Below are 16,052 nucleotides of genomic sequence, written 5' to 3'. Positions count from 1 at the left end.
GAAATTCACACACGGCCAGCAATTTGGAATATGCGCTCGAATATTCGAATAAAATAAAGAAAAAACATACTTGGAAAGAGGTTACCCACAGTTTTATTTCGGAGGATGCTTTTCTGGACCATCTTTAATTTCGTTCACATCCAGATTATCTACAAGAAGATCTTCAATTGTTAAAAAATATTTTAATTGAGAACTCTTATCCTCGAGATATGCTAAATAGGATGCTTTTTTCTAATATTGTTAATATAAATAACTTAACACTATTTTTTGCTAAATTTCAGAACATTGTATCCAACAATCAGAACGTCTATTATCATTCACTACCTTTTATACCATCATTAGCACCTAAATTAATACAAACACTAAAGGTTATTGACAATATAAAAATAGCAACAAAGAACATTAAAACTATTTCATCTTTATATTCCAAAACTAAGTAGGTATCCTATAGACAAATTAGATAACACAAATATAGTACAGTTGTACTCAGTGTGAAGCTGAGTATGCTGGTGAGACCGGAAGAAATCTGTCAAATCGCATTATTTCCCACAAAAGTGAGTGTAGAATTAAAAAACCATCTTGTGCTGTAGCAGAGCATGTAATCGACAAGAACCATATTATGGATTTTGATAACATTGATAACAATTTTGTGTAATGAAGGTAATAGATTTATTTATTATTTATTATAAAATATAAATTAAAAAAGGCATTCTTTAGAAATGGTTTGTATTACCAGAAGTGAGAATAATTTAAACAAAAGATCAGAAATTCAAAATCTAAGCAAAATTTATAATTATATTATTTCTCTATAGTTTATTTATAAAAACAGTAAAATATCAGATTTTAATTTAATTTTCCATATACTTGTTACATTTTTTCAGGCATCTATCAATGATGAATAAATCTTCTTTTTTATTACTAAATGCAAAATAATTTTTAAACAAAATTTTAGTTTTTGGCAATATAATTGTCAAAAATGAAAATTTTTATTGTCATTCATGACATTCAGGCTTATTTGTAATTGGTCGCTATTCTAACTTATTTATAGATTCAATTGTTTTTGTGTTAAAGTTTATATAATTTTGAAAAAAAGTTTTTCAACATTATATTACAAAATTAAAGAGAAACATTTATTAGATAGGCAAATTTTTAGAATAGTTTTTTGAAATATGTTTAGCAACGTAAATTTATTAACAAAACTAATTTTATTTGGTGAGTTAATGTAATTTTTTTTTTCTATTTCCACTTTGTAAGATATTTTGTATTTTTTAGCAGCTCTTGAAAATGATTGTAAACACAATTGAAAGCTCGAGATAAAAAATAGTTACCTAATAGCCCCTTTTATTGACTCCAACCCATCCAAAACACACACACACACACACACACACACACACACACACACACACACACACACACATATATATATATATATATATATATATATATATATATATATATATATATATTGTAGCGTTTTTAAATTTGTGTCTATATATATAATATTTAATATCTATATAATAATATAAATTCTGTATAAAGTTTTGTAGCCCGCCCCTATTTTGTTTATCTCGTTAGTACGCATTAAAAATTACCAGGAAATCTGCGTTTGTCTTTTAAAAGGGAATGTAAAAATGATCGATAATATAACAAGTTTTGTATCCAGTTTTCAAGTTTTTTTTGTCTTTATTTACATTCAAATCCCCCAAATCTCTGAATACATTGTGAGGTAGAAAAATCAATATAATGCGTGTTATTTCTTCATATCGGGAAGTAGTTTGTTTGAGGGTCGCTTTGTAACATAGTTGAGGCCTGTTTTAAAAACAAGAAATTTATGTTATGGACGTAAGAAGGGTCGCCCACACTAGTATTAGATTTAGGTCAAGATGGGAATTCAAGTCAGGTTGAGAAGAGCAACGAAGCAGACAGGTTGTATAAGGCAGCTCAAGTTGAACATAGCTGGTAATTTTGTGTAATGGGTTAATAATTAAGACCGGTAAAAAGTGGAGATCTACTCTCTGTAATATGGCAGATTTATAAAAGAGTTACCACTTGAATAGTTAGAAGATTTGTGTAGTATACCAGAACATGGTACAATTTTAAAACAGTACGTAGGGTGTGCTACCAGCTTCGTTTGTCGTCTGTTCGCCCCAACCTCGTTCCAGTCCAGGATTCCAGGCTATAGAAATCGTCTTCCTTCTTTCCCGTTGAGAATTTGTCCAAGTAGCTTTCCATAGATGTCTAGCAAGTTTCAAAGTTGTGAAATATGGGATATACCCTATATATCCCATATTTCAGAGATATCACTCCGGGGTTAACAAGGATTCTGAAAAGTGTTGAAAATAGCTTTGGTAATAATAATAACAACATTAAACTTAATGTGGCTTGTAGATCAGCCCTAACAATTAATAATCTTTATTCTAAGATAAAAGATAAGACTCCCATAGATAGGCTTAGTAACATTGTCTACAACATTCCATGTCTCTCTTGTAACAATTCCTACATCGGTCAAACATCTCAATTATTGAAATCACGTATTACACTACACAAAAGTGATTCTCGACTTCACCCTGACCGTTGTGCATTAGCCAAACATGTCCATTCCACTGGTCATCTCATGGACTATACGAACACTACAATTCTTCACCGTGAGAACAATAAATCTAAAAGAGAGTTCATTGAAATGTCTTATATTTTCCTTAACGATTTCTCCATTAATGTTAAGAGTGACGTTAAGAATCTAAGCGATATATACCACTTCCTACTTAAATTGGATACCAAGAACAATACAACATCACAGATAACTAACTTGACTGATATATCCATTAACAACTAATCTACCTTTATAATTAATTTTCATTAACTAAAAAAGATAACATTCCCTTGCTTTTCTTAGATACATCTCAATAAGATATAATAATACATGAACAATAGAATATAATTAAATAAAGAAAATCAAAATAATATTTCCCTACACTGGGATTTAATTTCATTCGTTTTTACCAATGAACCTTAACGACATAAAGATTCATAAGAACTACTTGAATTTGTCAGCGCATGCGTTCTGGCTAAAACAGAACCTCACTTTTAAACTTTCTAAAAATCAAGAAATTTAGTTATTGCCGACAATTCAAAGAATTACCTCCTTTTAAATGTAGTTACATTGGGTTTTTCGATTAACCTTGGGTAAATCTTTGCGTGTTAAGTTCAAAGCTACCATACATTTCAAACCTTAAAAAAACTTTTTTTGCACATAGTAACAAAAAACACCACTATGTTACTAGCAAAGTTTTTTAATAGATAATATATGGTAGCTAATTATAATTTATTCTCTTTTAGCCCTGAAGAAGCCAAATTAATTCTCTTTGGCGAAAACGTTCGGCGAAACAATTGATACTCATTAGAGTCTTTCTTGCAGATTTCCCCAATATTTAAGAGTTTACTATATATATATATATATATATATATATATATATATATATATATATATATATATATATATATAAATTAAGGATCATTCGAAGAGTGGTGGGTTTTTCGATCAAATGGTGGAGAAAAAGACAAAGAAGGTGGCTACTTCATCTATTTATTTGAAGACGTTTCGTTATCTAATCAGAAAGCATAATCAGTTCATCTAAAAGGTATAATATGAAAAACCAAACATCCATAGAGAGGTGAATACAAAAGTGTTACCTCAAAAAGACATGTAGCAGTCAATGGTATAAAATGTAAAGAAGCTTAAGACATTAGACATTAAATAGTTAAGTTGTATAAACAACCAATTGAAACTAAGTACAGTTTACAATTTACAACTAATAAGATCACAAGATCACCCTTCCAACAGTAGAATATTATTTAGTTTAATTTTGACTTTAGGTAACATTATTAAGGTGGTTGCAAAAGTTTGCTGTAGTAATCTTGTAAAAAATGTAATGACAGTTACCACAAAAAGCTTTTACACTTCTTGGAGACACTCGGCAAATGGGAACCCATTATAAACCGACGAACCATCACGTGAAGAAACAGTGTCCTTGAAGTCCAAACATGAAAACATCAAGGCGAGTTATTAACCGCTAATGCATTGAAGCGGTAAATTTAAAGATATGATATAAAAAGGAGAAATCCTTGTCTGAACGAATCATTATATGAAAGAAACAGATGCTTGGAAACACCATTTTACTTTCAGTGAATGGCTCGAAGAAAACAAACAAACAAGTGAGGTCGATCCTTCCATATCATAATATAAGTGTCTAAGTTGTAGCTAGTTAGCCAGCCCCATGTACAGATTTAATTCAACTTCCACAGTCAAGGGTTCACAATACTTTGGTACTGAGTAATTAATAAGAATTATATGAATCAAATTAATTTAAAATTTTATTAAGGTAGTATGTCACAACGTTAAAATTTATATACTTTTTAGGTACAGTTATCGTCACTATTTCAAAACAAATCTTCAACTTATGATTATATGTACGTAAACTGTACACTTTCTATTTTAATGATATCTAGTTAAAATTTCCAAAGAAAGCAGTAATTTTTCCATAACTGTACTTAAATGAATCCATGTCATAATTTACGTGGTAACGTGCCTAAAAATTGGTAATGTGTAATAATTTTTGAACTTAGGTACAAAATAACTACGTTAAATGATTAACTATCCAAAAACCTTTATTTTAAGCAAATGTTCGTTATCCATACTGCCGTAATTTTTAAATTAACTGTACCTAAAGATAAAATTATAATTAAAAGCTGCAAACGCGGGATTTTGTTGATGTTACCGTTATAAGTTGGCATTTTGATAGTGAGAAATTAGTTCGGCTATCACTTAATAGATGGGAAAATACGTTCACGTGTCATTTGGTAGAAGGCAGCAGTGATGTATTAAATAGTGACAAATGTGTGTTTGCCGAATTTAAGAAAAATCTGCAAAACAGTGAAACCTAGTTTTGTGGTTATGTTTGTGAAATTATCTATTTGTTATGCAGTAACCATAGTACATAATACGAATCACGTGGTTTTGTTTAGCAAAGCGGCCCCTCCCAGTTAATATTTTGGCTTCGTTTGACTTTCAATTATCAATCATGATTGCATAACGTCACAGTGTTTTAAAAATACAAGTATACCATTTTTATCCTTGGCACCCTGACGTTACATAATCGTGGTTGAAAGTCAAACTGTGGTCAGTAAAGTTTACTGGGGGATAATACTGGTTTTTACATAATGCATAAATTACACAAGCTCCAGCATGTCACGTGGGGCTTATCTAAAAACAATTCCAGTTTTATTCACGTTTTGACAAATTTAATTTTTATACACAAAACAATATAATGTAATCATTGATTAAATTTTGTCGATTAATTATTTTCGTAAATGAAAAAGATTATTGAAATTTACTTGAGTCATAATTAGAAATCAGATGAAAATCTGAAATTTTCTGACGAAAAAACTTCCACTGTTAGCATTCGATATGAAAAAAATTGTTATTGTAGTGACGCTGTTTTTCAACTGACTAACGTATTTTAGATTTCTTAGAAATACTGTTCTTATAAATAAATGGTCTAATTATCATAATTCCTTTTTTGCTCATTATTTACCTGCTTTTCAAACAATTCCAAATTTCTTTATCAGTTTGGAATAAATATTTTTGGGCAGATAAAGAATTCAGAATTAAAAGTGAAACTGGAATAAACCATGAAGTGGAGATATCCAGGAGTGGCTAGTATACCTGTTGAATACAAAGCACGTGGTGTTCGTGTGTATTAAGGTATAAAAAAATTGCTTATTACAAGCTTAAATTTTTATTTTAAGAAGATCTTTTCGGAATTAAATCATTCCATCATCAGTTAAATAAAAAGTTGTTAAAAAACATTGTATGGCCACTTAAAAAAACTTTCGAAGGACATCCGTATTAAAATATAATCCTCATGGTTTTATCAAGGTAAATGCAATAGACTTAACTTATTGATTATTAAAAAACTGAAAACGGGGGCATCTTACATGATCCCCTGTAGCTGGTGAAGTTTTTTCGACTTACATTACCTCTGATCTGTTCTGGAGTCTTGGGCTAACTCAGTTAAGCCAAGACTCCAGAACAGATCAGAGGTAATGTAAGTCGAAAAAACTTCACCAGCTACAGGGAGTCATGTAAGATGCCCCCATTTTCAGTTTTTTAATAATCAATAAGTTAAGTCTATTGCATTTACCTTGATAAAACCATGAGGATTATATTTTAATACGGATGTCCTTCGAAAGTTTTTTTAAGTGGCCATACAATGTTTTTTAACAACTTTTTATTTAACTGATGATGGAATGATTTAATTCCGAAAAGATCTTCTTAAAATAAAAATTTAAGCTTGTAATAAGCAATTTTTTTATACCTTAATACACACGAACACCACGTGCTTTGAATTCAGAATTGTTGTAAATATTTCCAAATGAATGAACGTTTTGTGTATATATGTAGTAGGATAAAAAAATGTCAAGTAATTAATATGTTTACTTAAAACAATCCCTAATCAGCACATCCAGCTAAGTGTTGGTGTAAGATAATTAAATTTACGACCTTTTTCGTCTGAGAATGAATTCAGTATCATGTATCATATTAATATGTATTAAATTAGAATTGCATACATATAGTTAGTCGAATTTTTTCCACCAGAGCAAGCTGTATTAAATTAAAACCAGACTTTTGTAATTTAATACAAAAGTAAGTTTTTTGTACTTAAAATTTAATTTTGTATTATTTGGAACCCTGCATATTTCGCGAAAAATAACTGCGTAACGTGACAGGACTTATTAACGGGAAGTTAGTTGTTTTCGCTTATTTTAGTGCAAACTTTTTTCCGGCAAATAATTTTGTTTTTGCCGTGAGTGTCGGCCAAAGTTAACCTCGGAAAATGAAATCAGATAGAAAACGCAGTATAGTATGCAGAGTACTTCGTATAGTGCATTTACGAAAATTGCTAATGTTTTGGACAGTTTGTTAGCTTTACTTGTAATTCTTACAAGTAAAGTACAATGAGCTTTGTGAAGTGAAAAGTGCGGTACTTAAAAGTATATTCGAAGAAGCTTCCGAAGAAGAGTTAATCAGTGAGATGGAGGCAACGGACAAATACAGTGCAAGGTACTTTGAGTCATCAAGGCAAATTTAAATTACCTCCAATCGAGTCGAAAAATTATTTAGAGTGTGTAGCCTAGGTTTGGCAGAGAGGATCTCCAGATTAAAGTTTACATTAGAGAGGCCTTAAAGTCAATTTTGAGTCGAGTTTCTAGTAGTTCTTGTAATATTTCTGCTCTTTATGATATGGCTGAGTCAACTTCGTTCACTTGAGACCTTAGACAAAACCTGCTGACAAGTTTGCGGCGATATTGTATCCTCTTATTGAGTCACGTTTGCCAGAACATATGATTCGACTATTACATCTTGTTTCCGTGTCCATCGAAAATATCGGAGAAACTGCAGAAGTTAAAACTTTAGAAACAAGATTGAGTAGGCTAATGAGCTTTTTACAGAGTGAATTTCAAAATAAAGAAGAAATTGATTTAGCAACGGAAGGTTTTGGTTTACCGACTGAAAGTAAATATCAAGTCAATAGCCTTGTTGCCAAGAAAATTGTAAAATTACCTAAGCAAGGAACTGATCGACCCTTAGCGACCGCTGCTGGGTTAATAAATTATGAGGTTTACGGAAAGTAACTGCGGGACGTTCCACACGTAACAATAAATACACTTTTTAGTGTTTACATCTATTTTCAATACTTAGAAATGTTAAAAAAAAAACAGAGCATATCAGAATTTTAATGATTTTTATTCATTTTTTGTTTCTGTCCACCATTTTCGGTAAAAACAGTTATAAAAAAAACTATTGAGCTTTTCTATCATTCGAGCCCAAAGTTCTTCATCTCGCTCATTTTTTTCAATAAACAGTGGCTCTGTATCATTAACATATACTACAAAGTAGCAATAATCTTTTAGTGCAATATTAAGCTGGCCTTGAATCTAAAACAAATAAATATTATATTTTCTAAAAATATGTAAAAAATTGTATGTATGTACCTGATACATGGTTCTTTTTTAACTGTAATGTTCCATTTTTATTTTCCAATGGCACGTTTATTAGTGACTCTACTGCCTCCAAGAGGGACTCTCCACTTTTATGCACCTTCAGAAGGCAAACTTCCAACAAACTATTATCATGTACAATTCCTGAAATAGTAACTAATGTAATTTGATTCAAAATAGAAATTCACAAAAACGTGTAATGTGTAATGAAATTGAATGTGCATATTACCATCTGGAGTAGCAGCAAGATTATTGTAAATATTATCAATAAATATTCCACACTTCTGGACTCTCTTTTCAGGATTCAATTCAATAAATCTTTGTCTTGCGACATCTTTCTTATCTTTCCCATAAAGGGTATATTCGTTATCCCACGAGGGTGAAATCATTGTTTTTATTAAATTTCTACAGCTTGTATTAGGCCTTCTTTGGCAAATTAATCCAAAGTAAGAAGCCGTTAACCTATTTCTTTTAACATGCCTGTAGAAAGCATTGTTCCATTGACCGACGGTTTGTCTTTCGATCACCGGGATCTCTTCTGGTTGCAGCTAAAATAATGATTAGATTTATTTTCATTAAAAAAATAAAAATCTGAAATTTACTTGTATGGTTTTTAGGATCCTAGAATATTCCGACTGATATTCATCTTCGGTTAATGAAGGCTGTAAAGCGTGAGGACCATATTCAGTATTCGTTTTACTCTGCCTACTTTTTTTTTCGGTAAGTGAAACAAAATCCAGTTTTCGCTTAGATTTTAATTCTACAACCCGTTGGTTTTCTTGTATATTTTGTTTAAAATACTTTCCTAGTGACCTCTTTAATATACTTCTCCACTCTTTTTCCTGCCATTCTACACCCTCGTTGTAACGCAGGCCTGACATTGCTGAGCGACACCTGAAACTACCCCTCCCAGCGAGGTTTAGCCCCTTGTCCGCATTAAATTTACACAAAATGGACATGTACATTTCAGCACGATTATTGGTTTCTTTATCAATTAAGCGGTGATCTTTAGAAATGAGTCTCTGCAAAGAACCTGCAGATGTAGTTATATAAAAAAGTGCAACTGATAAATATGTATAAAGACAAACTAATTGAAGTGTCGGTTTTAACGTACCATTTATATGAAAGTATAAGCCAGTATTTTTAACTGATATCATCAAATGTGCATCTGCTTTTTTGCCGATTGCTGCAAATTTGCTTTTAAATTTTCCACATCAGCATAAGCAGCCATATTAATTATTTTTGTACAGTAATTCTGCAGTTCTTTAATTTTATTGTTAGTCAGAAGTGCTCTAGCTTCTTTGTTGACTGTAGTATCCGCTTTAATTTTATATAAAGCTTTTCCATAATTTTTAATTGCATGGTTGCGGCATTCTATTTTTGTTACATATTGTCCATAGGCAACTTTTTCACGAATTTTAGCATATATACTAGAGTCTCCATCTGATATAAACTGCAAAAATGTAAGTCCATGAAGAATGTGGCTTTGTTTAAATCCTTCAACTATTATAGATGTCTCCATTGCGGTAGATGAGCCTTGCCAGTTTTTGTAACAAGTGTGAAGAGGTACAGGCTCGTTTTTAGATTCATAACGGGCACAGAATGAACAATACTTATTTCTAACTCCCAAATATAATAATTTTTTAGTGAATTTTCCAATAATAACTGCCTAAAATGTAAGAAATTTAGGTTTGTAACATAATAGTCTATAAATATACATACAACGCCAGGTGATGCATTATAGCTATGTCCATAAGATCTGCGACTCCAACCTCCGTCACAATACACAGTAGTCCATGGTATGCCATCAGAATCTAGTTGCCCTTCTGCTATAGCTAATTCTCTTTCCTTTATACCAGCTTCTTCCATGGAAATCCTTCTATCCACTTATCCCTAAGTTCAATTTCAATATTATGGAACAATCGATAAGACATGGAAGGAATATCTAATGCACCTAAAAAAATCAATGAAACTAAATTTGTACTTTATTACTGTATTATCACAAACCTAACAATCCTGTTAACTGTGCATATGTACTACTTGTTGATAATGTGCCCCAAACAGCTCCATAATTAATAGTTGACTGCTCACAAGGGTTTTCTGTTGACTTTTCAGTCTTATAGCCACACATGTTGCATAGTAGTACCACTGTTGAAACTAAACCTTTATGTTTTTCATCAATTATCTGTAGATTTCCCATCGTACAAACTTTTGAATGGGCAAACTGTAAGTTTAAAGCCCACTGTAGGACATAATGTAAATCAAGAATTCGGTGTCCATTAAGATATGTTTGTTTTACTGGTTCTTTTTTAATTTCCAGGGGATGATTGTTAATGCTAAAATTGAAACATGTTTGTTGGTAATTAAAAAGACACCATGTATTTTACTTTCATATTTTTTACCTTTCATATTCTTCTGAAGAAATAAAGCTGAACTCATGTAAATCTGATGAGGTTGATTGCACTGCTTCTTTGCTAAAAAAAACAAGTATTGCTGTCTATTATCTTATCAGTCCATGTAAACTTAACACAATTTTACAATGAAATTTGGTATGATTGTAGTTTTCAAAATGCCTCTTTTTAAGTCTTTTTTTATAATAAGATATTTTAAACCTTTTGATTTAACAAATTCGTTACTGCTTACAGAATGACACACATAAATGACTTAAGCATTTTTAATAAGGTTATTTACACTAAATTGTAAATAACCTTAAAATAACCTCTAAAATAAGTTCCTGAATATGCTTTCTTTTTTTTGCAGAGTATTTATAACAAAAGACAAAATTTACATGCAATGTAAATAAAATATAAATATAGATACTCACTTCTCTTTGTCACTAATAGAACCACAAGCTACTACTAAATTTTTTTTTAATTTTTCTAACATTTAATCAATGTGCGATTACGCTTGGTAGATCTTTTATTAAAGGACTTTAATCTGGGCATTTTGTTCACACGTAAAAAATATTTAATATATAACCTTTGGCATACCAAAAGCACAAAACAAAATCCCGTTATTTAACTAATACTTAAATATTAGCAACACTACCCATGTTGACATAAAACAAAAACAAAAATTTTGTGGGTGTTCTTGGCTACCATCGTCAAATGAACTTCATACACACGAGTTATAGCAATAGGTACTTACCTATCTATTTGCTTCAATATTAGGAAACAAGACTGGTATACACTATTTAAAATGTTTATAAAACTAAAAAAAAAACAACACTCAACAAAACAGCAACCTCAAAGGTAAATAAATAACAACACAACACGATACAAAATTAAAAAATTATATGGAATGACCCAATCCGAAAATAAGTATTTCTGAAACTTCTACTAATAGCTCATATCAACTTACATTGAACATGACTGCCGATTGAGAGCGAACTGTACCGATCGTATTATATTATAACTCCCAGTACTTGGCCTCGCTGGCAACTATGTCGCTGTTCAGAGACTTAAATTTCGGGAAAATTAAAATATTAGAATATGATGCACTCAAAGTGCACTTGTCATCTACTCAAATGCACTTGTCATCTACTCAAAGAATTGTTAAACGTTAGTTTATTTCAATGCCACTCATTTTAACTGCGGCGTGAACATACCCCCAAACTATATAAACTACATGTCTTATTGAGGTAACACGTTTGTATTAACCTCTCTATGGATGTTTGGTTTTTCTATTATTCTTTTTAGATGAACTGATGATGCTTTCTGATTAGATAGCGAAACGTCTTCAAATAAATAGATGAAGCAGCCACCTTCTTTGTCTTTTTCTCCACCTTTTGACCGAAAAACCCACCACTCTTCGAGTGATCCTTAATTATATATATATATATATATATATATATATATATATATATATATATATATATATATATATATATATATATATATATATATATATATATATATATATATATATACATCTAGCGGTTAATGTAAGCTCCGTTCTAAAACGGTATTATACTAACTCCAGTAGAATATACACCGTGTATATTATTATCTGCGTAGCGCTTTATGTAGACTCCGAGCAACACGTAGGATTAAGTGAACTTTGTAATAGGTTAAAACACTTTTGGGATCCGTATATATTCTTTCGCGTACACAACTAAACTCTTGCGATGTTGCCAATAATTTGATTAGTCGTAGACTTTCAAATTTTACAGCAGGTACGTTTTGGAACTTCAAATTTATTTCAATATCAATCAATTTAGTCATCGAGAAATTTCACAAATACTTGGTTAATGTAGTTAAATATTTTACGGTGGTAATTTATATTACTTACTTTAATTATTTTTAAACTTAAGTAGTGTCTATTATAAACTTGGAAAAGGCAAGAGTTCATTTTTATTAATTAGTATTTTTTTTAAATGCGTTGGCACTGAAATATTTATTATATAAATGTACGTTTCGATGTTTCGATTGCTATAGTTTATGACGTATAAAATATTTGTTTCATGAAGTAGTAAAATTTAAATTATAACAATTTATAAATCATTCTTAAAATTCCAATTTTTTACTGTCTAATTTCAATATTTCGATTTTTAAATGTAGGGAATTCAATATCCTATATACTATATTTTAGATACACATAAACACATGGATACACTTATGACAGATACTAAAAGAAGAAATATTTCGGTACCTTAGGGTAACTTGATTCTCGGCAACATATCTATTACAATTACATATAATATGTTCGGTCTTATAGTTTTAAATGCTTTGTCGCTTGTACAAGCTATTATTTTCAACTTTAAATAATTGTGTTTTTGTATCTTTCGTTGTCAGGCATATCAAAATTTAATTTTTAATTTAGAAGTAAATGTATATATAATATTCTTTTTTCTGCCACTTGGTTTAAATATAGTTCACTTATATTCTTCTTGCTTATTTATTTTTATTCGTAATACTTATTAACGTACGTAATAACGTACCCGTTTTTGCAAAAAGCAACAACGGGTACGAAAGATATCGGGTATCAGGGGTGATATTTGTCAATCTAAATGCCACTTACCACATATTAAATTAGACGACATTTCTCCAAAACCGGAGATATGTATATCTACAGAACAGAAGATTTTTCGTATCATTCAATGGTAAGATGAAGAACGCAGATGAATGGTCTCGCTTGGGGTAGCGTAATGGCACCTACACTGTATTACATTTACACAAATGATTAACCGATACCAGTAGATACTAGGACTTTCATGTAGACGATACATTGCACAACCAAAACTTTTGTTGCTGAAGTGAATAAAAATCTAAATGATGCCTTAAATATAATAAAAATAAACTACGAATTAATTTTAAGCCAAACCCTGAAAAATCTTAGGAGCGCTCCTTCAATTTGTCTAAGACCGGAGCTTTCACAAAACTGAATATCTAATCCAATATAATCTATAATCTAATATAAATACCTTTTTTTTTTAACGCATCTACCACGCAGAGGCATTAGCGTATTTAGATTAATGTTACAGTTGATACAAATACATAGTGTATATACATTAGTTTACAATTAATAATAATATGTATGTGTAATACAATGTATGTTTTAAATCTTATGAAGAAGTTGACAGTCTTTAAGATAAGAAATTATTCTTTGGGTATCTGTATTTTCGTCTAGGGTAGTTGGGTATGCTATATTTGAGTCGTTCACTGTTATATTTAGGACACTGTATTAAAAAATGTTTCACTGTTAGAACACGGTTGCACACTTCACAAACTGGTTTATTTTTGCGCTGTAGTAAATAGCCATGAGTAAGTCGTGTATGGCCGATACGAAGACGGGTAAGTATCACATGCTCTCTTCTGTCTTTTATTTTTGGTTTCCAAAGATGTGGATGTTGGTTGACTTCGTATAGCCTTTATGGAGTGTTGTTCCAAGTTTGTTGCCATTTTTGAATTATTTTTTGTTTTAAGTATGGTTTTAAATCGTTTTGTACCAATATGTTACTTTCTTCGGACATCAGGTTAGTTGGTGCGTTTTTAGCTAGTTTATCTACGACTTCGTTACCTTCAATTCTGACATGAAAAGGCACCCATAAAAAATGAACTTGAATGTTCTTATTTGAAATGTTTTTAAGTTCTTTTTTAATAAGAAGTAGAAGGGGGTTGTCACAGTACAATTGAGTCAGTGAGGATATTGAATTTAGAGAATCTGTGATTATTATACATCTTTCTTGGTTTTTGTTTTGTATTAACGATAGTGCTTTTAGAATTGCGAATAATTCAGCCGAAAAGATGGTTGTAATTGACGACAATTTGAAACTAACTGAGGTGTCTTCCGAATAAATTGCTGCCCCAACTCTGTCTTCATTTTTTAACGCATTGGTGTATACGTTATAGGTATTGCCATATCTGTTTAATAGTGTATGAAACTTGTGTTTAATGACGGTTGATGATATCTCTGATTTTCTTAGGTTTATTAGACTGATGTCGATAGCCTGAAGAGATATTGTCCATGGCGCAGGGTTGTGGATTGAGGAGTTATCATAAGTTTTTTGAAATTGAAAATTTAATTTGGATAAGTATGATCGTATACGAAAGTAAAAAGGATGATCAATTTGATGTGTTTGTTAAAATTTATTTGTAAATCGCTCAGCAAAAACGTTATGCACAACTGGATTATTTCGGTTTGATGACACTGCTGCTGCATATGTTAGGCTTAGTGGAAAATATGAATTTTACTATAACAAAATATAAACAAACCATGAAAATTTGATGATTTGAAGGGAAAAATGTCAAATTAGGCTAGAGCAATAACTGAAACAAAAGAATCAAGTGGGAATAATGTCGAATTAATTTGAAACATTATAATACCAACATAAAAGCAAAAATAAAAGAGGCTTTTTGAGAAAGAAAAAAAAACACACTTTATTAAAAGAGGTAAAAGTAAAATGTTAGAAAAAAAAATGCTTATATAAAATGGGAGAAAAGACCTGGGAATGAGAAGACGGGGTAGACCAAAGCTGAGGTGGATGGACGGGGTAACACAAAATGCCGAGAAGATCAGAGTCGGCAACTGGAAAATGCAAGCGAGGGACAGAATAGAATGGCGTAGAAAGCTTGAGAAGGTCGAGGCACTCTAAGGGCTGTAGTACCAAGATGATGATGATGATGATGATAAAATGAAGACCTAAAAGTCCGCCGGAGGGTTTGAAACAGATGTAAAAGAGGGCAAAAACCAAATCAAAGAATTGATTGAGATTAAGTACATCCCTAGAGAAGAATGAATAACATATCTCAGATAAATAAACGAAACAACAGAAACTGAGTATAACCTTGTAACTCCAGAAATATAATTTAATTAATTAACGCAAATCGTACGAACTGAAATACAAGAATCCATCACGCAGTTAAAAAATAGAACCCCCATGAAAAAAATACAGTAGAGTATAACTACTTTTGTACTCTAGCATTATGGTAAGAAGTTAAAAATCTAAATACCTACGTAATTATATTACCGAAAAGTTAATAAAAACTTCTGTTCGTTAGAGGCAAGAGAAAGCGTATATCAGAATGTATTATGAAAAATTTTGTAAATAATACAGTATGCAATTTAATATAATGACAAGAATACTTTTATATCTTTGCTTATGGCATATTTTTGAAGCGTAGCTTCTATACTGGCATTGTATTACTTTTTTCTCTCTACAGTAAAATACTGAGGTGAGCGTCACGGAACTAGCTCCACAAGATGGCGTCGTGAAGGGTAGCTTCATAGAATAGCGGCTCTTGGCATCGATTCACTACTCTTGATCAATTCGTTTTTAGTCATCATATATTTACTTTAAAAATAACTAACAAAATATAGGCAATAAATGAGAAGTAAAAATTAAAACAATATTATCTCACTAAAAGACTTGATTTGTAACGATTATCAAAATTTAATAAAAGTCATATAATCAATGTCATCCGATTAATAACAAAATCAAATCGTCTGTCAATAAAAAATGTGAAGAACAATTGGACAACACATAGTTTGGATTT

The 16,052-nt window shown here is 30.9% G+C and overlaps 2 protein-coding genes across 9 annotated transcripts in view; both read right to left on the bottom strand.

The window, feature by feature from the left end:
* Positions 1 to 16,052, bottom strand: part of Pfk (ATP-dependent 6-phosphofructokinase) — a 314,693-nt gene that overhangs the window by 244,214 nt on the left and 54,427 nt on the right. The gene's annotated exons all lie outside the window — the stretch shown is intronic.
* Positions 7,891 to 11,273, bottom strand: LOC140450144 (uncharacterized). Its single transcript, XM_072543591.1, has 8 exons — positions 11,206 to 11,273; positions 10,461 to 10,532; positions 10,066 to 10,394; positions 9,781 to 10,012; positions 8,661 to 9,727; positions 8,288 to 8,606; positions 8,053 to 8,202; positions 7,891 to 7,995 (listed from the first exon to the last, which is right to left on the bottom strand). The coding sequence occupies exons 5-8, from the start codon at positions 9,213 to 9,215 to the stop codon at positions 7,979 to 7,981; spliced, it is 1,041 nt and encodes a 346-aa protein (XP_072399692.1). The 5' UTR covers positions 9,216 to 9,727; positions 9,781 to 10,012; positions 10,066 to 10,394; positions 10,461 to 10,532; positions 11,206 to 11,273; the 3' UTR covers positions 7,891 to 7,978.

Source organism: Diabrotica undecimpunctata, chromosome 9 (genome assembly GCF_040954645.1).
Source record: "Diabrotica undecimpunctata isolate CICGRU chromosome 9, icDiaUnde3, whole genome shotgun sequence".
Classification (NCBI taxonomy): domain Eukaryota; kingdom Metazoa; phylum Arthropoda; class Insecta; order Coleoptera; family Chrysomelidae; genus Diabrotica; species Diabrotica undecimpunctata.
This window is presented reverse-complemented; position numbering and strand designations above follow the sequence as displayed.

Bases quoted from the DNA above. Each gene is read 5' to 3' on its own strand.
- LOC140450144 (XM_072543591.1), bottom strand. From the start codon at position 9,215: ATGATATCAGTTAAAAATACTGGCTTATACTTTCATATAAATGGTACG. The intron at 8,607-8,660 runs GTAAATTTCAGA...TCATTATTTTAG, and splicing joins GGATCCTAAAAACCATACAA to CTGCAACCAGAAGAGATCCC. The intron at 8,203-8,287 runs GTAATATGCACA...TTACTATTTCAG, and splicing joins TCTTGCTGCTACTCCAGATG to GAATTGTACATGATAATAGT.